The 24516-nt window shown below is 49.9% G+C and overlaps 2 protein-coding genes across 2 annotated transcripts; one reads left to right on the forward strand and one right to left on the reverse strand.

Moving 5' to 3' along the window:
- The first annotated feature begins 365 nt into the window (after positions 1–365).
- On the forward strand, positions 366–10183 carry LOC146666987 (fibroblast growth factor receptor substrate 2-like). The gene is made up of 7 exons (XM_085415146.1): positions 366–1506; positions 4828–4896; positions 4979–5070; positions 5986–6172; positions 7103–7237; positions 7901–8064; positions 8882–10183. Exons 3-7 carry the CDS (start codon positions 5005–5007, stop codon positions 9905–9907), a joined length of 1578 nt encoding a protein of 525 aa, XP_085271272.1. The 5' UTR covers positions 366–1506; positions 4828–4896; positions 4979–5004; the 3' UTR covers positions 9908–10183.
- Positions 10184–11651: 1468 nt separating this feature from the next.
- On the reverse strand, positions 11652–24250 carry LOC146666988 (nuclear pore complex protein Nup160-like). The gene is made up of 34 exons (XM_085415147.1): positions 24093–24250; positions 23545–23653; positions 23260–23470; positions 22774–22996; positions 22507–22697; positions 22182–22418; positions 21998–22095; positions 21818–21902; positions 21674–21742; positions 21505–21588; positions 21254–21424; positions 21069–21168; positions 20827–20992; positions 20328–20461; positions 20092–20252; positions 19613–19749; positions 19462–19532; positions 19202–19352; positions 19022–19091; positions 18313–18411; positions 18091–18219; positions 17888–17983; positions 17719–17813; positions 17509–17605; positions 15686–15791; positions 15401–15561; positions 15255–15315; positions 15008–15118; positions 13530–13653; positions 13344–13442; positions 13095–13236; positions 12116–12241; positions 11941–12036; positions 11652–11846 (listed from the first exon to the last, which is right to left on the reverse strand). The coding sequence occupies exons 1-34, from the start codon at positions 24181–24183 to the stop codon at positions 11748–11750; spliced, it is 4200 nt and encodes a 1399-aa protein (XP_085271273.1). The 5' UTR covers positions 24184–24250; the 3' UTR covers positions 11652–11747.
- Between the last annotated feature and the right edge of the window lie 266 nt (positions 24251–24516).

Below are 24516 nucleotides of genomic sequence, written 5' to 3' on the forward strand. Positions count from 1 at the left end.
ATAAAATATATTTTTTATTCATTAGTCTAAAGATATTCTGCCCATAAGAATATGATGCTAGTGAGACAGAAGATTATAGTTTCCTTATTAAATTAACATTTTAAAATCAGATCAGTTTAATAAAGTAACAGCGTGAGGAATGAAACTGGTTTAATGATTTATCAATAATATTTGAATTATTTCTGATCAGTGGTCTGATTTAGTGACTTTTACAAAATAACTAAATTACATGTAAATAATTCATATAAAAGTTTTATAATAACTGTTACTGTCAGTGAGATCAGAGCAAGCGTGTGATGTTTGTAAAGAGCATGTGACCTTAGTTCAAACCTGGACCTCAGAATGATCAGCAGGATATTGATTACTCTGGTCTGAAGCTCAGGTATGAGGAAGAAGAAACCTCATCTGTGCGAGCACTCTTCCTGCCTGTGAGATGTTCCCCCTCAGCGTCACTGGGACTCAAACCCACCATCTCCTGTTTACCACCTGCAGCTCACACCTGAAGCAGGCGAAGAGGAGTCTTGCTGGGCATCGGACAGAACGCAGGTTTAAGGATCTCTGCGTGTCTGAAGAGCGGTTTTGTTCCTGCTTGGTCTTGTTAATCGATCCGTGGTTGTCTCAAAGCAGCCGGCTGAATTCACTGTTGTCTACCAAGGTTTCAGGTCAACCCCCCACCCCCATTAAGCCCACGCTGAACTGCACGTGCTTTTACCTTTGTCCTTATCCAAAGGTCAAAGGTCAGACACTTTCTGTTACAGAGTTATTTCAGGATTTTATGAGAAATTTGTAGGACTTTTGATCACTTACACTGTTATCCTGACATGTGTTTGTGTGTGTCTGTGTGCCATGTTTAGATTGTTGTGAGGACCAGAAATTGGAACACTACTATGCTTGTGGGGACCAAGAGGCCTTATGGGGACAAAGTGCCCGTCCCCACAAGTTTGAAGACATTGTTGAGACTCAGAATGTGGTTTTAGCATCACAGTTAGATTATGGTTAGGTGTGTGTGTTTTGGTAGCTGTGTGTGTGTTTAGTTGCAGTGTGTCTCGGCGTCTGGCGGGGAGAGGCCCCGGCTGTCCCAAGCTCCAGAGGCCGCGCATGCGCCGTGTGGCGGGCTTTCCACATCAAGGCTGTGAAGTGTCGGAAGTTTGTCGGAGTGAGGCCGAACAGAGGACGCTGTGAGTGAACCAAAGAGTGTTTTAAAGGCGAAAAAAGTGTGTGAGGACGCGCGGGGGAAGTCTGCAGAGTACCCCGAAGGCTCGTCGATGGGTTTGAGCCGCTTCCCGCTGGTTAATCGGCGCAGACAGCAGCGTTAGCGGCGGCTGGAAGAAGTTGTAATTGTTTTTTGGCGCTCAGCGGCGAAGAGGAAAGATGGAGGATCTGCGGCTGTAGCCGCGGCTAACGCTAGCTGCCCCAGCGTCTTCTCGGCCCCAATCTGAGCTGCCGAGCGGCCCCAAGGGCGTCCCGCGGTTTGGATGCTCCCATCGGACACGGCGAAGTAGCCCCGTAAGTATGTTTCTTTGTCCCGGGCTGTTTGTTGGATGTTTGTGGGAACGAGCGGGCGGAGTGCGTCGGTGTGTAGCCCCGAGCTAATTAGCTGAAATCACGGTTAGCTTATTGAGCTTAGCTCCGTGCTGCTAGCTGCCATTACACCCACACACCGAAGTTTGTCAGCCCAACAAAGTTCACCGAGAGCGGGGCGAGAGTGGCGCGGCCTCGCGGGGAGAGGCTGTGACCCAGAGAGAAAGAAACACGGGCCATTATCTCACACACACTGTGGTAAAGTAATAAGTCAGTGTTTTCAGCCTCCCCCCGCACGCACGCACGCACACACACACACACGCATTCTGAGTGAGTGATTCAAAACAAGGAAGGACAGAAACACAAAGATCAGGCTGCTTTCATTCAGTCAGTGATCGATTAATCAATCGGTGCCAGTTTCATCTTATCATCTGTCAGTTATTTTATTGATTAATCAGTCAGCTGCTCCAGAGACCTTCCTTCAAAAATCAGTGTGCTCTATAAGGGAACCGTTTAAACTCTTCTGGCAGGAAATTATCTTCGTTATTTATTGATAAACAGGCTAATAATCATCTGAACGACTGAGTCAAAGGATCTGTGGGGGTTTGGAATATTGATTAGCTGATTATTATAGGTTATTGAGATTTCTTATATTGATCGATCAACTCTAGGATGTCGACATTTACAATCCTCGTTCCTCAGTTTATTTTATTTTATCTTCCTCATCTATAGCTTAATTTAACATCAAACCCATCAGACTGACAGGGTTGGGTGAAATCAGTCAGATCAATATCAGCCAGTCTTAGTATTTTCTAATCAGTAAAAAAAAACGTTTTTTTTTTTCATTTAAATTCAGACTTCATCCATTTATTGATTACTAATCATTGTTAATTACCTGATTGGAAGAGAAACAGCTGGCTGATTAATCAGATAATTAGTTGATTAAAGGTTTTTAATGTTTAAATGTTGGGACATGCGGTTGTAAAAAGCTTTGAAGATTGATTGTAGAGTGACAGATTAAAGGAAAAACAGTGTGAGGTCAGGAGACTGTCATCGTGGTTTCCTGCTGTTCACCCCGACTCTTCACCAGACACCATTCAGGAAAACAGGACTTTTACCTGAGAGAACAGGTGAGCTCCGGGTCTGCCCCTGTCCCTACTGCTGTGACGCAGGGTCTGTTTGGATCACAGGTAATTCAGTGAAACGTGAAAAAGTGGCTGAGTTTCCCGCCAGGTATAATCTGTTTTTGTGAATGGACTCTGGTGAGACGTTTCATGTCACTTCTACATAAACATGGACGTTATATTTAATCCCACACTGAGGAAAATTAACTGCAGCACAGGAGATGGGAAGAAAAGGTGAATCACAAAAATAAAATAAGAATAGAAAAAAAATAAATCAGTAAATTGGTCCATGGAAAAGGCCAAAATACTAACACGCCAACATGAAGACGGTGTGAACCTCCAACCTTCTGCTTACCCGATGGATCAGTGCTGTGAGATGTTTTGGGCTCGCGTGTCCCCGTCGTCATGTTTAGATTTATTGATAATAACTTGCATTAATGTCTGGATATTGATCTGTCCCCGAATCTGAACCCTGCTTTGGATAAAACTTCAAAACGCCGAAACTCGTTAAAGCACGTTTAACCCACAGAAAGTAAACAGAGTCACTCGGACCTTCAAAATAAAAGCATAAAAATCAGCTGTAAAAGTTTGTGATGCGCTCAGATTAGTGTAGATGTTTTTAATCTTCATGTGTCAGATTTTAGATGAAGGGTCATCGAATTTTGCTAAATGGAACAAATGCCGACCCATCGCCCGGTGGGTTGACCCAGTGTGACCGCACTGAGGTGGAGCTGATGATTTCAGACACACTTGACTGCTCTGCAGCTGAAAACAATGAAACTAAACCTAGTTATTGATTATTGATGACTGAAGCAGCTATGGTAAGGCTAGGTAAAGTTTATTTTCTTTTCTGAAGCTGGTCAGAGGCTGTTTTAAGATCATTTTCCCTTTTCTTGGACAGTGACACGTATGTGTCAGCTATGCGGCGTTCGGTCGCTGCTTCCACCTGTAAATAAAAATGACGGCTTTATAATCGTTTCCTGTTTGAGTCCAGCGCAAGCGAAGGCGCCGGCTCACGGGGCGGGCGGGGCTGTCTGTCGGGCAAATGATTAAAGTGAGTGAGTAAAGCCTTGAACGCCCTCACACGCTGAAGCTGTAAAATAATAAGTTCATTTGTTAAACTGAGCTTCACTTGCGTAATCTGGATCTGGCAGTGGTTTCCTGCAGCTCCCAGTGAGTCTGCAGAAAGCACCGTCTCAGGTTTAGAAAACTAAACAGGTGAATTCTGATTATTTTTAATTTGACAGTTTTCCTCCATCCAATAAAATCATGAAAAGGAATTAAAGAATTTATTTGAATGAAAAGAAACTTTAAAATCCAATCTCATTAAGAGCAACGACCAAAGAAAGTGACGGACCAATGAGAGGCAGCCGTCAGACGTAAACAGTTCAGCCTGGCTCATCAGAGCGGCGTCATTACAGCAGCAGCAAAAATGATTTCAGGAGTAATGATCGAGATTTCTGTGACGCATGAAAGCGCAGACCGATGCTGTGTTTGAGAGTGTCACAGGATGTGTGATGCACCCTCTGCCAGCACATCAGTGACTGTGTGATGGCTCTGAAAACGAGACACGCTGCGATCGGTGATTGAGCCGACATTGATCCGAGCATTGAACTATGTTTTAGCCTCTTTAAACAGTTTTTTGTGGAAGGATGATTTTAGAGCGTTTTTGTCTTTGAGAGTAATCCGGCAGCGGCAGCTTGAAGTGGCGTGCTGCAACTGGAGACTGCGTAACAATCCCAAAAGCCAGCTAATGTTTTTTTATATTAAAAAAACATAAATAATTTGTTTAATTAACAGGAGCACTGTTATGATGAAAAAGAAAAACGGCAGCAGAAAAACAGAAGGGTCAGAGGTCACGGCACCTTATCGTCAGACTGGACAGAAGAAATGAGGAAGCGTTGAGCAATGGTCACAGGGTCAGGGTATCAAAGCGATCTGGCGTCCTCATGAATGCCTGTCGTGTTATTAAGGTGACAGTAACACGAGTGAAGTGTGGCGCAAAATGCCAAACTCTGTTTTATGATCAACTTCTTTAACACCAAATGTCACCTGAAAATCATCAGACAAAATAATGCAAAAAACAAACAAACCGAGACTGTTGATGATGCAGAGTGATGTCAGAGGGCAGTGTGATCTTTTATTTTGGTGCACTGAGCCTCACCTGCTGTTTCTTGTGCAGAGCTGCTGTTCCTGTTTGACCCCTGACGGCTCTGAGGATGGAAGCAGGGCTACCGGAGGCAGGATCTAGGTGAGTCCACCAATCGGGGAGCAGGGTGCGTGCGTCGTCTGGGTGCTGCCATGTTTCCTCACGTGCCTTCTCCTTGCTGCAGACATCAGATGGTGCTCTGAAGAAGCCATGGGTAGCTGCCTAAGCTGTCCAGAGAAAGAGTCGATTCCAGATAATCATCAGAGTAAATTCAAGGTGAGTCCTGCCCCGGCCTGCCTCACCTGTACGCCCACACGTCCCGTCGCTCGCTCATTACTCACAGCCCTGCTGCACACCTGCCGACGTGTCTCCACGTGAGGGTGGCTGATTGGTGAGCAGGTTGGGCTGTGGGCGGAGCCTCAGCTCCCACAGCTGTAACAGCAATGGGCTGTAAGTCTAAACGGGTTTATGCTGGGAAATGAGTCAGAGATCAGCTGATCTAAGAAAAGGGAGGAGAGTCTTCAGGTCACGTGGTTAAAGTTCTCGTCCTCTGATTGCTCAAATCATCAATAATTTATGACCAGCAGGCAGGAGGTGATATCCGCCTCATTGAGAGGGCGCAGGTTCTCCGGGTCACAGTGGTCTTATCCAAATTTTTGAGTGCATTGTCCCTTTAAAGGGGACATGAAACGCTGCACATATGCTGATTCACGCCACTGAGCGCTGCTCTTACAAACTGACATAGTTGTAACGTCGTGTGGTTGGTTGCAGCTAACAGAATGAAATGTGATGTCACAGAGTGACACCGGCAGTAACTGGGTGATCATGACGGGCTACGTTTGCTGTCTCACTGCATAGTAAACAAAGATCCGCCATGTGGTGCTTAAATAAAACTTCAGTCTGTGGAGATGTTTGTGATGTAGAAGGTCCTCGGGCTTAAATGAGCAGCTGCAGGCTGCACGACCTCCGTCAGTTTGTAGGTGGCATTAGATGTTTGTTTGCTTCTGAACACAAGGCCGTGAGAAGTTCACGTCTTGTGTTCAGCATGAAGACAGAGCACGCTCCGTTAAACTCATCCTCAGGATTAAGATTCACTGATTTCTGCAGATGTGTGCCGATACTGGGTGTGGTGCCGGTAAAGGCGTGAAATGTCAGAGGTCATGACGCTCTCTCTCTCTCTCTGCCCGTCAGGTGATCAATGTGGACGACGATGGAAACGAACTGGGCTCGGGAGTGATGGAGCTGACCGACGCCGAGCTCGTCCTCCATACCCATCGCCGCGATGACGTCAGGTGGCCTTATCTGTGCCTGCGCCGCTATGGCTACGACTCTAACCTGTTCTCGTTCGAGAGCGGCCGCCGCTGCCAGACGGGCCAAGGTAAGAATCCGTGTGTGCCAACAGGAAATGAGGTCACCACAAGATCGTGTGTGTGTGTGTTGATTAAAGGTGTTTCTTGTTTCTGGTCTCTGCCTTGCTATGATTCGCTGTCAGGAGGGGGGTGTAGGAGGGGCCGTTAGGTCAGGTGGCCTAGTAAGTCTCAGCAGAATGTCCTTTGTCCTGCCCCGCCCCCGATCAGTATTGATCAGCTGTCGGTGAAAGAGCGTGTGGGTCAAAACCTGCCTGCAGTGTGTGTGGTGCGTGATCCACCTGGCTTTGGTTCCTGTGAGGAGTCAGCAGAACCACCAAAATGATCCAGATCAATAGAAAACCAGTTGATCTGGATCATTCTGATAGTTGATCAGCAGCTCCTCCCACCGCTCAGCGTCCATCGTAGGAACGTCTCTTAGATGTAGGAGGAGCTAAATTTTCACTTCAGTGATTGTAGATCATGTGCATTTTTCTGCAAATGCTCAGTCGCAGCATCACTCATCCAGAGCATGACTCTGGGTCCGCCCACCACAATAGCGTGCTAGTGACATGAGAAAAACTTTCCTCAGCTCTGATTGGCTTGTTTCCTGCCTGCTGATTGCCTCCTTGGGCAGGAAGCTGTTTGTGTCTTCAGAGATTAGACCGATCCCCTCATCTCTCTTCCTGTTTCCTGTGGGTGAGGCTGCAGCTGACAGAGTGCAGCATAGTAACCACAGTAACCAGATTACCTGTTACTGATCTCACCTGTAAGTGTTCTTAATGTTGTTGCTGTTGGTGAACCCTTCACTGTGACTTCACCTGTAAGCTCCACCTCCTCCTGGACTCACCTGAGCTCAGTTTGATTGTCCTAATTCAAACTCAGTGTTCTGTAGTTTAAATCTGGCTGTTTCTACCTGACCAGGTGTGGGTGCTCATTTTAATCTGTGTGTGTGTGTTCAGGCATCTTTGCCTTCAAGTGTGCTCGCGCTGAGGAGATCTTCAACATGCTGCAGGAGGTGATGCACAGCCACAGCATCAGCGTGGTGGAGGAGGCTGTGCTGGAACCCAGCCACCAGGCGGCGCTCACGCCTGCAGGTAAAAACACCTGACAACCGTGGAGTGAAATGACATGTGGGGAGGGAAAGAGAGCACCAAATCTCTGTGTTGTGTCGCCCTCTGGTGGCTGTTAGATGAAGTGAAGGTTCATGTCAATTCCTGTTGGAGACCAGGTCAGGTGCTGCCAGGAGGGTGATCAATGATTGGAGGCTTGAATATCTTAAAGCCTTCAAGGTTCAAGGTTCTTTATTTGTCACATGCATAGTTATACAAGTATAACACACAGTGAAATGTAGCCTGACACGCTCCTCGACATGTGCAAAAATTGGGGGGAGGGGGAGGGGGGGGGGGTGTAGAGGAAGAACATTATATATATATATATATATATATATACATACATACACACACAGACATATAGTATATACACTGGGTGAATGTGCAGTAGTAGCAGCAAGCAGGTGAATTCTGTACATTAATATGAATAGACATCTGACTATTTTACAGGATAGACAATATAAACATATTTAAAATTAAAGGAATTGAAATGTACATTGTGCCTTGGTTTAGAGTGTCTGGAAGAGAGTCCTGTCCTTCAACATGAAATTCAGGTGTTAGTGTATTTTTACCATGTGACGTTTACAGGTGCAGGTCACATGCTTACTCACTAAACTCCTCCCATCTCTCTTTCCCCTCTGGCTGCAGCTCTTGGCTACTCGGTGCCGTCTGTGCCAAACGGTGTCACGCGGATCCCATCTGTAGGCGAGGCACCATCTCACCCATCCAGTCGTCACCCGTCTGTGGCGAGCACCCGGCTGCCGTCGGTGGGGGAGGAGTCTACGCACCCTCTGCTGGTGGCCGATGAAGCGGTAAGTCTCACCTGCGATCCTCGCTGTCGGGGGTGGGACATCCTGAGCTCTGTGTGCACTTTCAGCAGCACTGCCCAGTCACGTTTGAGCATGGTTAAAATACACCTGCACAGGAAGTGTTTTGTTCTATGCACAAGCAGAGAACGGCTTCTTCCTGCATCTGCTTTTCACAATAAAAGCCCCAGACTGCTGGTAAACTCTTTCTACAATATAGTGACCCATTAAACCTGACACAAGTACACCTCAAGCCCCTGAAGGTTTTATCAGATACTGTGATGTTATCATGTTGACCAATAGGCTGAAATGACCCCTCATTAGAAAAGCATTGTGTCAGTTAGTTTCAACACAGTAATGTACAGAAATCGATCAGAAACCTGTCGACCACATCAATCTGTACCTCAGACCTTAGTTAACAGTAGCTCCTGCATTTTAATCAAACACCTGAAGAAAACGTTGAGTTTAACCTGCAGTGCTGACCCATCAGTTTTTAGATCAGGTAGACACAGGTCTGATCTTCACTAGCAGAACATAAAGTCCAGCTGAAGGAATCTGCTACCTGAAAACTCTCCTGAGAGATCACCTGGGGACCACTGATGATTGTACAGGTGTCTCACTCCTCTGACCTGTTAGCTTTACCTGGAGGACTTGGACTGCTCGTCATCTAAATAAATGAGAGATGTGACACACCTGGACAGTCCGAGGGTTCAGGTGATCGTTTCCAGATGTTTTCCGTGCTCCTGAAGCTTTCTGTCACTTTAAAGTTTGTCAGTATGGTGACCTGTAGGTAACTGGGTCTCACCTATCTATCTGTTCACAGGTACACACCTACGTCAACACCACGGGGCTCCTGGAGGAGCAGCCGAGCCCGCTAACTGTCACCACCCCGCTGGAGAGCCCTACCTCTCCACAGTCTCAGTGTCCGCCGACGCCTCCGCCCCCTCCGAGGGTCCGCGGGGAGCCACCGCCACCGACGCCCACCCCAGCAGAGCCACAGGTGTTGCTGGAGCCACAAGGCGTGCGTTTTGTGCTGGGCCCCACGCCTGTTCAGAGGCAGCTGATGGAGCGGCGGCAGAAGGCGCTGAAGGATGCCGCCGAGCACCAAGAGACTAACGGCCACGGCGAGAAGCCCACCGAGCCTGAACCCGCCGCCACGCACTCCAACGGCTCGTCGGCTCCTCGCCGCCACCGCCCGCCCCCCCTCACACCCGACCTGCAGAATGTCAATAACTCGGCCCAGCGGCGCACGGCCCTGCTGGACTATGAGAACCTGCCAGCGCTTCCGCCCGTGTGGGAGGCGAGGAAGCCGAGCTCCGAGGACGAGGAGAAGAGCTGCGGCGGCTCCAAAACGCCGTCGCTCAATGGCTACAACCACCATGCCCACCACCACCTGCACCACTCCTACTCCCACCCGTTGTCCGCTGCGCTCGAGTCCTCGCACAACTACGTCAACACAGAGAACGTCACGGCGCCGCTCAGCGCCCATCGGCCTGACACGGCCCGCCGCCGCGTTGATGGGCCCACCATCTTCAACTTTGACTTCCGCCGGCCGCTGGTGTCGGGCCACAGCGAGCCGCCCAAGACGCTCAACTACATCGAGGTGGAGATGGACAGCGGGGCCGGGAACAAAGGCACCTCCGACGGGAGCAATCCCCACACACCGCGCACCCCCTCCTCGCCGTTGCCCCCCACCACCCCCACCCGCCGCACCGAACTCTATGCCCTCATCGACATCGAGCGCACCGCTGCCATGTCCAACTTACAGAAGGCGCGGCCGCGGGACGACGGCACGTCACGCAAGACGAGACACAACAGCACGGAGCTGCCCACCAAAAGCACGGCGTGACACCCCCCCCTCCCCCGTTTTTACTCTGGGCTCCACGCCGAGCCGCACACGGACTCCATGAGCCGGACACTTCCTGCAGACAGACTGATGATGACATACCTCTGCTGGAGGCGGCGTGCTGATGATGTAATAGACTTCCTTATATGGTACAAATCAGTATTACTGAACAAAGCATTCCATTTAGCCTTTTATACGAGTCACTACGTGCTGCTGTAAGTCACTTATGTTCTACATGTACAGTAGATGTGCCACAATAAAAGTCTGGTTTTATTTCTACTGCAGAGCCTGTTTGGGGAGGAGTCTGTTTAGCTCATTTAAATGTCTGAACTAGTGATGGTAAATTTGATTCTTTTTACTGAATCGAGTTTTAATGAGTCACTCACCAAAGTGAATCGAATTTTTGAGTCATTTGATTCACTGAGTCAGTCGACCAGAGAGTGCAAAAAATGTACATTTTCACTCAAACTTAATTTGTTTCTCTTTTCATGTAAATCCTACTGCTAAGATGAGTGATTCTAAAAGAAAACAACTATTTTACAGAGCAAAAAAGAGTAAAGACATTTCTAAAATTAAGCAATTTCCTATCAAAATTGCTTAATAAACATTTTGTTTATTTTTATTTTATTAGTATTTTCCTTAAATGTGTCAAATATATATTTTCTCATCTAAATGTCCACTGAGCTGTGAGCCAGGGGGCGGTAATGCGCCTTAACATTGGTTGCCAACCAAGAAGAAGAAGAAGCTGTGAGCCAGGAGGGAGGGGGTGAGTAGCTCAAATGTGCTGTTAGCATGTTAGCAGAGCGATGCTACTGTGAACCGAGGAGCTATTGTCTTGATGTGAGCTTCTACTCAGGGTTTTTTCTTCCAGTTCAGAGCAGAAATCTTTTTGTTACGATACTGGATGTTGTGTTTTTCTCCACAATTTTAATTATAAGCTAATACATTGCTGCTAACAGCAACAGGGGTGAGTCAGTTGGGCTTGTGAATCATGAGTATTGAACGACTCGTTCATGATTCGCGCATCACTAGTCTGAACTCGGGTTTCTGGTGCAGCAGTGAGAGAAGATCTGCAGTTTGGCGATGACTGATGAAGGCACCACATGTGACTGAAGTGCAGACTTTCAGCTTTTGCTCAGCAGCTTTACAGATTTACTTTTTGCTGTCTGTGGGATCTGCAGTGTTAAAAGCAACTCTTACATTTAGACAGTCTGTCCACTTACTTTTTATCTTGTGAGAACGGTGTAGTACTTTAATGAAACCCTGCCCTTCAGTCCCATCCTGGTTCTTACACAGGAAGAACTATGAAACCTGGCCTTCGTCAGCATCACTGCACCTGAGCACACAGGTGTTTTCCTGTATGACCTCAGTGCAGCAGGTTTAGGAGAGAATGCTGAAAACGTGTGCTGACAATACCTGTTCAACCAATCACATCCATTCACTGGCTGTGGGACAGGAAGCTGTACAGAGTCGGTGGAATCCAGATGTTTATGTTACTGCGCTAATCTGTCATTCACCTGCTTTTATTTTCCTGTAACCTACAGGTGTGTTACTCATCCACCCCACACATCTGACCCTACACATGACCCCAGTATCAAATACTCGAGTACATCTCGCTGCTCACGCTTTGCACTGCAGATCTACACCTTTAGCCCTCCACAGGACTGTTGGCAACAGGTGATCAATATGATGAATATTGATCGACCCCATTGGTCTAAAGGTCACATGATTGATGTGTGAGACCGACTCAAACTTAGAAAACACTTTATTTCATCACATTTACATCTGAAAAACACAACAGTACAAAACTGATGACAGATTATAAAATATTTACACGGCCGCCTCACTCCGAGTGCCGGCCCTGCGTGGCGAGTCTCCGCCTGCTCATCAGCTCCACGGTGCGATGGTACTCGTCTAATTTGTCTCGGACTTTGTTATAAAGCTGGAAAAACAAAACAGTAAGTGCAGAGCGTCAGGTCACATGTGCGCGTCTCAATTCACTCAAGTGCACTGACAGGAAACAGGAAGTGACTCACGGCGCCTTGGGTCTGCGTCTCGTTCAGCGCCTGCAGGAGCTGGTCGATGGACGTGTACGGCAGCCATGCCGGGGGAGACGTGGCAGAGAGCGGCCGCTGAAAAAGGCGAGTAAAAAGGAAAGGCGTTAAAACAGCACCGACACGTCACAGATACGCATGTCGGCGTGACTTTTACCTCAATTCCAAAGTACTGGTGACCACGCCCCAGGACGGCGTCCACATACTCCAACACGAGCTCTGCCGCTGCCTCCAGCAGGTCAAAATTCAGGAGGAGGCGCAGCAGAGACGGAGCGTCCACGCGCTGAAACAGAGTGGCATGGTGGGAAAAAACAAACCCTACCTGGTAGGGCTGCACGATTAATCGTTAGAAAATCGCGATCTCGATTCATACTTATGTGCGATCTCATTTCCAAATGACAACGATTTTTTTAAAAAAAAGAAAAAAAGACAATTGTAGCGCATTTTGATCCGGGACGTACTCTGCATGAAAACAAGCGCTCACTCTTCCTGCTCAACAAATGACAAGGGCGGAGCCTTATACCACGTGATACAGAAGCTGTGCCGTGTGATGCTAAAATTAGCAGGGAAAAAACAACGGAGAGCACGTCAGGGATGACGAGAAAGTGACAGGAGAAAATCCGTCCCGGTCAACCACCCAAACATCAATAACGGGAACCTTATACAGCGCTTCCCTATACCCGTCGAACTCCCGCAGGCACAAAGACATTACGGAGGCTATCACTTATCACCTGACCACAGATATGGCTCCATCAACACTGTGCAAAACGAGGGATTTAGGAAAATGATCAACACCCTAGACAAACGCTACACAGTGCCGTCCCGCAACTATTTTTCTATTGTTGCACTACCTGCTCTATACATGCAGCGTCGAGCAACGGTGGAGACGGAATTTCAAGCAGGACAACATTTTGTTGTTTTTGTGTTTATTTATTGTTTTTATGTTCAGGCTCAACTGTTACGAAGTTGATGTGCAGTTAATAAGTGCAATAAATATTTATACTGGAAAAGAGAATCGTGAGAGAATCGTGATCTCAATTCTAAGCCAAAAAAATTGTGATTCTCATTTTATGCAAAATCGTGCAGCCCTACTACCTGTAACCCCGCCCACTCCTCTTCACCAGCCGAGCTCTCACCTTGTAGCCTTTGACCAGCCAATCGGGTAGAGGGACACCATGTGACAGCAGCTTGTGGATGACGTAGCGGTGATGCTGCCCATTGGTGGAAGGATACTTGTCCAGGTAGGAGGCGAGGAGACGCCACGCCTCGTCTGCGGTGCTGCGAACAGAAGGAGGTTGTTGTTAGTTATATGGAGGTCCACGGGCGTCTGTTTCCTGCAGATAAACAAAGAAGTGTCAATCAGTAAGTGATTGTTGGAAGCACACCTGGACTCTTTGGTGTTGACAACTGACAGCTGATTAACAGCCAACCAGCTCCAGGCTTCGTTCTGAGACTCCTCCCCTCCAAGCTGCAGCTTGATGCACCTGAAAACAGTGCGAGGTAAACAAATAGGTGAAAAAGACAAAGCCGTAAACGGAGAGCGCCGCTGAGGCGTGCGGTGGTGGACCTACTTGAAGGCGAGGCCCTCAAAGACGGGTGTCAGGCTCAGGTTGAAGGTGCGACTTAGAACCAGCGCAGAGTCAAAGAGTCCCGTCTGAACCAGCAAGACCAGCAGCTCTGCCGCCGAGGCTCCGCCTACACACAGTTACATGGACACCTGTTTACTGTAAAGCTCCGCCTGTGTGTGTGTGTGTATATTAGAGCTGGGCGATATATCGAGTTTTTAAAACATATCGATATATTTTTATACGAGATATAAGATGTGACAATATCCTTTATATCGATATAGTCTATGTTACGTTATAATTATACTTGTGGAGCCGCAAGTTTGCCTCTCTTTCGTCCACTTTTGTCTCTACGCAACGTTACTCCGCCTCGCCTTCACTGAAGACAACTCCCCCTCCTCCCCCATCGCTTCACATGCAGGCAGCGACAAGACGGACACGGCAAATCTCCGTTAACGAGTTACTGCGCATCGCCCCATGCGTGGGGCTGGACGGCGTCAACGTGCTAACGAGCTAACAGCGCTAACCCTAAAATCCTTTCATTCTCTCAAAAGTTGATAGCGCGCCTTATGTATGAATTCTGGTTGTGCTTGATGGCCGCGAACTGATTTTATGTGGAACACGGCGCTCAGCAATCTGTCAAAAATGTTTTAGTACGACTTTGGTAAGCTACGGAGCTGCACCGCTTGATAGATTGTCGGCGCATTACGGCTACCGAGGAGCTTCGCGGAGTGATACGTACTGTGCTTCAACGTAATATTACCCTACTGTGTATAAGGACCATAAATGGCACCTGTAAGAGACATGGTTATGAAGCGGATTTCAAACTCCAGGCTGTCAGTCACACAGTAAAACTTGGGAACAGAGCAGCTGTGAAATCTGTCTTTGTTATTACGCTCAGCGTCTTTTAGTTTACATTTTGACTGCACAATTGTGAGCTCTTTGTTTAGCACAAAAACAACCTTGTTTTCTTTTATTTATGGAGCATTATTATTTAATGAATGCTCATAATTTAATTTTGAGTAATTTTTCATGTACATCTGTGCTGTATGTTAATAAAAGTGCCTGTGTGACATCTGGGACACAGCTTTGACTAAGAACTCTCTTTTTGTTCTTACTTTATGGCTTAAAAAAAAAAAAATCGAGATATATATCTTATATCGCCATCCAGGTAAAAAATATCGAGATATGAATTTTGGGTCATATCGCCCAGCCCTAGTGTATATGTGTATATACGGATATTAACATCTTCATGGGGACCAAAAGTTGGTAGTTTACTATACTTGTGGGGACAAACAGCCCTCGTGGGTCCTCACGAGTTTGAAGCATTTTTGAGACTCAGAATGTGGTTTTAGTGTCAGGGTCACAATTAGGCTATGGATAGGTTTAGGGTAAGGGTCAGTGTCAGGAGCTAGGGAAAGCATTATGTCAATGAGATGTCCCCACAAGGATATAAATACACATGTGTGCGCGCATTAGCGTACCTGCGATAGCAGCGGAGGGCGGGTGGTGCTGGGCGAGGGTGAGCCGGCTGCGAGACAGGATGTACTCCTTCTCCAGGTCTCTGACCTCCAGGATATCCACCTGTCGCTTGACTGAACAGGAAGCAGAGCAAGGGTTACAGCAGCTCGCCACCAGGGGGCGTCACCTGCCTGGACAGAAGCCTTATCCACTCTGAAAATGGTGGGACTTCAAGTCTAAAGGCCCTGGTGTGTTTGATTTAAGACTCACCTGGCTCAGCAGGAAACTCTCCGTCAGAGTTTCTCTTCGGAGACGCACCTGGACGCTCGTACTGCAGGAAAAACCCCCACAAAAAACAAAATCACAACACTGTTGGACAGGTCACACAGATTCAGTCGGTGTGTGTGTGTGTGTACCGTTGCCCCGGAGACCGGCTGGACGATCCAGGCGTACTCCGGCCTGATGAGGCGTAGACAGTTGAGAGCAGCCAAGTAACAGTTCACCTGCTTCTGAAGGCCGAGGCGGGTTCGAACTTCCCGACCGAGACGCATCCCAAACTCGAACATCACCGTCCCAGCTGAGCGCACACACACACACACACACACACACACACACACACACAACACATGGATAAACGAGACAGACGTGCGTGTGTGTGTGTGCGCGCGTGTGCGTGGGGGGGGGGGGGGGGGGAGACTGACCTTTGCGGTAGTTGTGGCGAGCGATGTGAAAGGCGTACAGCAGCTCATAGTAGTTGTGGGTGAGCAGGTCGAGTCCCCGGGCCCGAGACTCAATGATGCTGACAACCTGAGAGCAGAGGTCAAAGGTCAGCACTCAGGTCCCAAAGTCACACGAACACTGCAGCATCACTGAGAGTTAAAAACTGTCTAAATTCTTTCATCTGCAATACAATGATCAGCGTTGCTGCTTTACCAGGTGTAACAATTAAGTTTAACATCCAGGCATCCATGAAAACAGGATTTATTAAATTCAACGGAGTTAGAAGTTAGCAGGAAGTTAGCTCGCTAGCTTCCACCTAAACATGATATAGCATGTTCTGACTGAGAGATTTCTGAAAGAATCCAAACGTGCAGCTCTGCTATCACTTCCAACATAAATGAAGACAGAAAACTAAACAGCAGTGACGTTTGTAGGGTTACTGAAGTTGGGCTAGCTGCTATATAGGGAACAGAGCAGCTGCGAGAGAATTCAGCATTAATGAATCGATGGCACAGAAGTGAAGGAAGCGCAGTTTGTGGCTCTCCTCATATTCCAAAAGTGCTTAGTCTCTTTGCTGTGGCTGTCGCCTGGCATAATTTACAGATGATGTTGTTTGCAGCCGCTGCAATGCTTTCGACCAAAACAGGCGCAGCTCGATGACATCATCAACATGCACTATAGCGGTATAGTCAAAATCTCTACCGTTGGCCAAATTCATATTGTTTGTACCGTTTACACCGCCCACCCCTGATTTGTACCATCAGAATGAATGAGACTAGTGTTGGGCTACACTAGCAAACGGTTTTACGAACTAAACTTATGACTGTTGGCCAAGAGGACTCCTGTACGGCTGTGACGTTCTCCCAGATGCATCACACTGAGGTGAAAGAAAAAGGTCAAACAAATGATGTCAAATAAAGATTTTCTCTATTTCTCTCCAACATGCCGTCCACCACAGCTGTAGCTGCTTATGTCACAGTTGCTAGGCAACAGAAGCCACCCATCGCAGGCTAGACCGTCCAATTTAACGGCCTCGCACTTCCGGTCTTTGCGGCTACGCAGACCAGGTGGGCCGGATCCTTCGAAGGATTCAGCCCCGAGGTGACGATGTCGCTACACAGCACATGCTCAGACGTCACAATCACACATGGATGCATTTCGTTTGCGAGGGCCACCAAAGCCTCACTCTGACCCGCCAGTACAGCTCGCAGCGCGGGTGGAGAAACCAGCTGCGCAGAGCAACATAACAATATAAATTTGGACAACGGTAGAGATTTTGACTAAACCGCTATGGCGCATGTTGATGGAGTCATCAACATGCGCAGAGCAGCTGTTTCAGGCCGGAGGAGGTAAAGCTGCAGACTGAGAAGAAGCAGAGTGGGTGGAGGCCCAAGTGAAGAAGCCGCTGAGGTGGGCAGTGGTGAACTTTTACAATAATTAATTAAGCCTGGATGTGTTGCAGCTCAGTTGCGTCCTTATTTGAAAGTAAAACCATCATCCTTTGATCCACATATTCCTTTTCTGGATCCATGCATTCACCTCCTCCGCATCCACCCTCGGATCTCCTCTCGTCTCCTCAGCCAGGAGGACGTCCTTCAGAGGAAGCTCGTTTCATGGTCTCAGGCAAGGGTGAATACGTAGTTTCACCTTTACACCAACTCCCACCTCCACCTCCACTCATAAGAGACGACTCCACCACTCGTCCTCGACCTAACCCAGCCGCTCCATCTGGTTTCTGTTTTAGCTTCACGTAAACAACTGTAAAACTAAAACTTCAGGGTCAAAAGGTCAGAGGTCACGTTACCTCGTCGTGCAGGTTGACGTAGGGGAAGTTGACCAAATCCTGCAGCTGCGAGCGTTCACACAGCACCACCACCAGCTGACGGAGGCAGTCCAACTGCCTAAGATACAGGGAGACACCTGCTCAGACACGCGACCTTTAGCATTGACTGCCAACATAGAGCGTTTACCTCCACCTGTGTGTGTGTGTGTGTGTGTGTGCGCGCGTGCGTACATGCTGCTGTCGGGGTTCTGTGTCAGAGCGTCGTATGCCTCGCTGTTGTGTCCGAGGTCCAGGTGATGTTTGAATATCCGCGTCCACAGCGCCGCCTGAACACAGACATCAGATCAGTTTACGCACCGACAGCTTGCCGGCATGCTGCCGTCAGACCGCCACGTCTCACCTGACTGCTGACATCGCCGATGGCCTCCGTTATGGCCAGAGTGGCGAGCTGGATGACGAGCTCGGGCAGACCGACGTCCTCCAGCAGACGCAGCACCTGAGGGGAAAATGCACATTCGTTAAAACACGCCATGCTGCTGCTTCCTGTCCTCGCCGGCTCTGACCATCAGCGTCAGGTGGAACCTCAGAATCTCCGCCTTCTACCTTGTTGTAGTACTGCAGTCGGGGTGTAGCAGGGGCGACTGCGGCGTCTTCATCCTCGCTACCAGTTAACCTCATCAGAAACTCCTCCTTTTCCACCTCCGTTGCTGCCTCCTGGAAGCACCGCAGAGCCTGACAAAAGGAGCAAAACAAAAGAACACACAGGAAGTGAGGTTATGGCGAGCAACTCTGCCTGTAGGACATGAGGTTGCCATGGTGACCCACCTTCTGGCCTTCACCGTTGGCGAGGTAACACTGAGCCAGCATGAAACGACAAGAGGCGATGTTCACCTGGCACCACGGACCAATCAGACGCACGTACTCCTGCAGGGGGACAACACGTGGACTTGTTCATCGGTTACAGCTGTGCACATCTGGACTGTTGTTAAAGCCACTCTGCCACATGATTAGGCACACCTGTTCAACTGCTTCTTGTACAATATCGAATGAGCCAATCACACGGCAGCAGGTTATTGGATTTAACAGGGTTCACGTGTCTTTCCAGGGTCAAATTCAAGGACTTTCAAGCACTTACAAGGTCAAGCTTTTCCAGCACATGTTTGACCTCAGTGACGTAACAAGCAAATCATCCTCGGCTGATTTCGACACCTTTGTTCCCCTTTTGTTAAAAGGTTGCCTTACATGCATGTAGTGCATGAACTCAACACATCGCAAACTTTCAGGTGTGCAAATGTGAACAAATCGGCTTGTTAGAGAAACTCCCACAACGCCGGGAAAAAAAACAAAACTGGAATTACAGTGATGAGAACTCTTTTCAGTCTAATTGTTATTTGTGTGAATGAAACCATTTTAAGTACCAAACCCAAAAATCAGCCATTTTCAAGGATTTCAAGCACCCGTACGATCCCTGTTACAAACACCTTTCCAAGAGGAGCTTCTGAACCTGAGGAGGAGGAGCAGGAGGAATCCTCACCTGCAGCTGAGTGTACTGACAGCTGGCAAGCAGACACTCTGGGAACTGGAAGCCAGGGTTACTGGGCCATCTGGGAGAGAGACCAGTTAGGGAACAACAGGAAGTTAAACACCACAGACCACTGGCGAGTTTCACTTAACGTGAAGAGGCGGAGCCCAATCAGGGCACGATGAAGGATACAGCAGCTGAGCGAGCAGCTGCACCACACTAGAGATCACGTCAGTCCAGACGAGCAGAGCTCCGCCCTGCTGGTTCGAGAACAGCTGAGACACGATGAGTCGGCGAGCCGCCGTCTGGTAGAAGAGCTCCACAACGGTCTGAGGGTTCAGAGCTGCGGGGGCGGGACAGGAAACGCACACGCTTTAAAAACCACACGGACCAGGACCGTCGTCCCTGACGTCACATCACAAATCAAAGCTAAACACGCAAACAGAGCAGACCTGATCGTCCAGAGGTCATGGTGGGCGTGTCCGACAGCTCCAACACGGTGAGGTGCTGCAGGTTGGCGTCTCTGAAACATCAGAACAGGAAGTGCTCAGTGTGGTTGCTACGGACCTGAGAGCTGTGTGTGCTGCGTGTATTAGTGCTCACATGGTGCTGATGGGCACGGAGGAGGCGAGGCTCTGACTGACATGTTTGAGGAGATGATAGGAGGACAGGAGCTGGGAGGTCCGAGGAATCAGGTCCTGCTGTAGCTGCAGCAGCTGAGCCCCCCCACCCAGAAACACCTGGACACAAACACACCTGTTGAGCTGCACACGTGTGGCTCATAAACACACCGAGGAGAAAGACGATCAGGTGATGGTGAGAAGCTCTCGGATGTCTCCGGACAGCGTTTGCTTGGATACAAGAAGCTTCTAGCAGTGCGCTGTCACATGAAAGAGGTCCTCGGCCCCCAGGTAACCTCTCAAAATTACCACATGCCAATCAGAAGCCCTTCAAATCCCCCTTGTACCCCTGATTCAGGCTTGACCGTCTCATACAGACAAGCCGAGACCTCTTCCTGTCAAAAGGGAGTTCTCCCTTCCCATCATCACCAAGCAGGTGACGGTGTGTGTGTGTGTACGTACATTGTCTCCAAAGCGCAGGTAGAGCTTCTGCAGGATGAGCAGGTCTCTGCAGAACAGCGCTCTGGTCATGGCCATGTGACACACGGCCTGGGAGACGACAGAGACCGCCGTGCTGCCGCTGTACAGCTGAGACAGGCCGATCCTTAAATTCAGGCTCTGACCTGCAAGACAAGGCGCAGGGCACACTGAAGCGACTGACAGCGGGGTCGCACTTTCATTCACCGAGAGGGTATTACCGGGCGCCACGAGTCCGTCCCCGCCGACCTCGGAGTCCGTCTCCAGGTCCATCTCTCTCAACAGGACCATCATGGCGGCCATCGGGTTTCTGACATCCTGAAGTTTGTTCTGGACATCCACGATCACGTTATCACTGTGGAGGACAGACGCCACGTGTTTAAATCACCAGCAGCGACCCCGGTAAATTCAGCCTGCGACCCTCTGAAAGTCTGACGCGTGAAAACAAAGTTACACTGCTGCCTGTGGTTATGACTTCAAAGGAAACTTAGCTCCTCCCCCCCCCGATCATCACCGAAGGACCGACAGGAAGTGCGGCGCTCACTGAAGGATCCAGTTCTTTTATTTCCTGAGGATGTTCAGTGATTATCTCCTCAAAGTGTCTCTACGCTCTCTGTACCTGTGAGCACACCTGAGCTCCTGCTCATTAACCATCAGGATGCTTTTCTTTAACGTACAACCTAAATTTAAAACAAGTACGTCGGGGGTCATGTGACCCACCTGTCGTTGCACAGCAGGTTCTCCAGGACGAGCTCGGCCGCTCTCTCGGGCGCCTGCAGGTACTCCAGAGCTTTCTCCATCTCGTACGCCATCTCTGCAGAAACTGTGTCGCTGATGAGCCGCAGGCACTGAACCAGCTGCAGGACATCCCGCCCCGCCTCCGGGTCTGACAGCACAGGTGAGCACAGGTGAGATCAGGATGTGCAGCAATCGTCAAACCAACACACTGGCTGTCTCTTTACCTTCTGCGACTGGCGTCTCCTCCTCTGAGAGCAGGTACTGGTCGTGGGAAAGGTACAGGTGATCCACGGCGAAGCACGGCAGCAGGTATGACAGGAAGCCCTGAAACACAGCGGGACGAAAACGGGCGTCACCTCTTTGCCAACAACCACAGGCACGCAGCAACGCCTGCAGGCGGTCCACTCACCTTCCGGAGCAGACAGACCATCCCGGTGTGCTGGCTCACGGTCAGACCCAGAGGAGATGCCTGGACCTCCTGGTACTGCAGACAGCAGGAGTAGAACCGGGACCAGAACTCCACCTGCAGCTGTCGGTACTCCTCCTGAGAAAACTCGAACTCTGTGATGCTGCTCTGCAGCTGCAGGAGGGAAAGAGACGAAGCTTGTTAAAAAAACAGTCTGAAAAGTTCCTGTTCTGGTTCAGATCGCTCTGCGTTACCTCGCTCTCAACAGCCAGCGTCACCTCCTTCCTCAGAGCCTCCCAGGACAGGTCCCAGATCCTCTCCGAGCCTCGCCGAAAGATCTGAGCAACCCACACAAAGACCATCCAATCAGTTATCAATCAGCGAACCAATCAGAGTGAATCAGACACACAGCTAGGTTCTCACCTGCAGGGCTTTCACGATGGCCGAGGCTGTGAAGCGAAGAGGAGAGAAGAGAACCTCGAGATACGTCTCCTGTCAGGGGTCAGATCACATGGTCAGCACTACCCGTTCATTAAAACACTGGTTACTGGTCTGAACTGGTCTCACCCGGGGGTCCAGGTCCACTCCGATGTGGATTTCTTCTTCGGGTGGAGGCTGAACAAACACCTGGTTCCACTGAGCCGCCGTGTTGCTGTGAAACACGCCGACAGGTGAGGAACATGTGCGGAGACAGACGGCGGAAACACGTGGAGAACATATCAGGAGGACGCTGGCATTTCAACTCACTGCTCGAAGCTGATGTATTTGACCACGGTGGCGTTGGATTCGTCCAACCACAGAGCCCAGATGTCCGAGGAGGTCAGCGTGAAGTCTACAAGCGTCTCCTGCTCACAGAGAGCGGTTCAGAATACAGGAAGTAACCACAAACAGAAAAACGAGGCCAGCCCCCTGGCTCCGCCCGTGCGTTCACCTGTGTGCTGAACAGCGTGGAGATGTGCTCGAGGCTGTAGCGGTTGTTGTCTGTGGCGACCAGCTGCAGCACGGTGAACTGCCCCCGCTGAGGGACAGCGAGGTAGACGCAGACGCACAAGCCTGTGGTGGAGGAAAACGCCAGGCGCAGGCGGTGACCGTGGCCCGGCAGGCGCTTCACACCCTTACACGCCGGCATGTACTCCAACATGTCCGCCTCCAGCAGGCAGCCATGCTCCTGAGGGGGCGGAAGTCACGTCAGCACGCGGCAACTCAAACGTTAAACGTCAACAATGTGTTTGGGTGCATGTGTGCGATGTCATCACCCTGAGCGACCACATGCGCAGGCGGTGGTCCTGACACAGCGCAAAGATGAAGGAGTCTTCTTCCAGCTCCCGCACGGCGAGGCTGAGCACGAGGTCGGCCGGGCTGTGCTCGCCGCGGATCGCCGTGGGCATCCACCCAGACAGCCGCTGCATCACAGAGCTCCTCTTCAACTCCAGCACTGACATGTTGCCTGGAAACGGTGAGCACACGTCTTAAAAACCGCCCAACGGGCCACGCCCACATTAAACATAGAAACTCCTCCTCACCCTGAGAATCGGGCGACGGCAGGGTGACCACTGTGATGCCTCCAGCAGGAGAAGCCAGAGCGAAGTGTGCATCTCCGTGGTAACTGAGCCAGGCGAAGGCAGTGCCGGGACTCGCCGTGGTTCCCACTGAGCTGGGGATAAGGGCGCTGTGGGCGGGGTCCTGCAGGCTCAGCTTCCCCACATCAGTGAAGATGGACTGCATGTGCAACTCTGTGACCAGCTCCTACACGTGCACAGAGGAGTGTTCGAGGTCAGTAACAGATAACTGTTTCTACGGTAACCATGGTAATCTCACAGGGCTGTTGGTAGTTTGGTATCAGACCTTAAAGTCTGACTCATCCGTCGTGTCCATAGTGACACTTTCATTAATCAATTGATAACGGTAATCAGTAATCAACAACCGCACACTGTCCTGCAGCTGGTGGTGCGGCTTCTCCACCCACCACAGGACAGCGTGCAGGCTGAGGGTCACCGTCAGCTACTCACGCTGCGGTACATGCGCGTGGGGTGGGGCAGCAGCAGCCTGTGGACGCTGTGATTGGTGGAGATGAGGATGACGACGTTGCTGAGCGTCTCCTGGATGGTGACTCCTCCGGGCAGGACGGCACAGTGGGTGAAGCGGAGCCTGACGGCATTGTTCAGCAAGTTGGTGTCCAGAGACTGCTCCACCAGCACCACCGAGTCCCCGGAGGTGGACCTGCATGAGTGAGAGTGTTAGCAGAGAACGGCTGACAGCACCTGCAGAGCACCTGGAGAGCAGCTGGTACCCACCAGTGGATGAACCTGTTGCTGGTGACCGACAGCAGCTTCCCGCTCTCCTCATAGTGAAACGCTCCCGCGCTGTCAGGAAACTTCAGGCTGCCAGGTGGCACGCTCACACCTGCAGACCGGAAAGACAGGTGAGGGAGAACAGGTGAGTCCGGTTTGAACAGGTTCTTGACCTGCAGGTGTCTGAAGCTCTGATCAGCAGGTGACAGTGTTTCTCAGATCAGTAATCAGCTGCTTCCGGAGGCGCAGACAACAAAGACTGCAGGTCAAGGCCCCGTGATCAGCGCAGGTTCACCGTGACAGCTGCGTGACCAGGTGCGCAACAGGTGAGCAGCTAACGGAGCTAGCTGACACTAAACGGAGACGGAGGAAGATTTACGCGCTCACCTGGTCAGGTGAGAGTTCGGAAGTAAAAACAACAACAGAAACACCCCCAGGCCGCGCGCGGCTAGCAGGAAGCTAACACGCTAACGCCGGCAGGTACGGGCCGTCAGGCTGTTAGCTCCCTGCTAGCCGCCGACAGCGGCGCGCAGGTGAAGTGCACGTGTTACCCAGATTCGCGGTGAGCTCGCGCGGCCTCCGCTCGGCCTCTCTCTCGAACCCGCAGATCTCGATGTAGCTACGCTCCAACGCCGCCGCCATCTTGTCCTCGTGCCGCTGCGGCCGCGCGTTGCGCTTTCAAATCCGCTCCAGCTTCTTCTTCTTCTGTGTAGGGTTTATTGGCAGTTGGCAAACAGCAAAATGGTGCATTACCGCCACCAACTGGTGTGGAGTGAGGACCGAAATGAAGAAAGAAAGAAAAGAAAATATTCAAATCCCCCCGAAACAAATGGGTCTGCCTTAAAAACCAAAATACAGCCTGATAACTTTCACTTATAGAGCTCATGCGAAATAAATCAAGTCCAACTTCACTTTCATATCATCCAGCTTTTTGATCAGTTGTCTCCTTTCAGCATCATACTGCTGACAATGCAA

This window comes from Rhamphochromis longiceps, linkage group LG7 (genome assembly GCF_057381845.1).
Source record: "Rhamphochromis longiceps isolate RC_006_pf linkage group LG7, R_longiceps_female_GT1.1, whole genome shotgun sequence".
NCBI lineage: Eukaryota > Metazoa > Chordata > Actinopteri > Cichliformes > Cichlidae > Rhamphochromis > Rhamphochromis longiceps.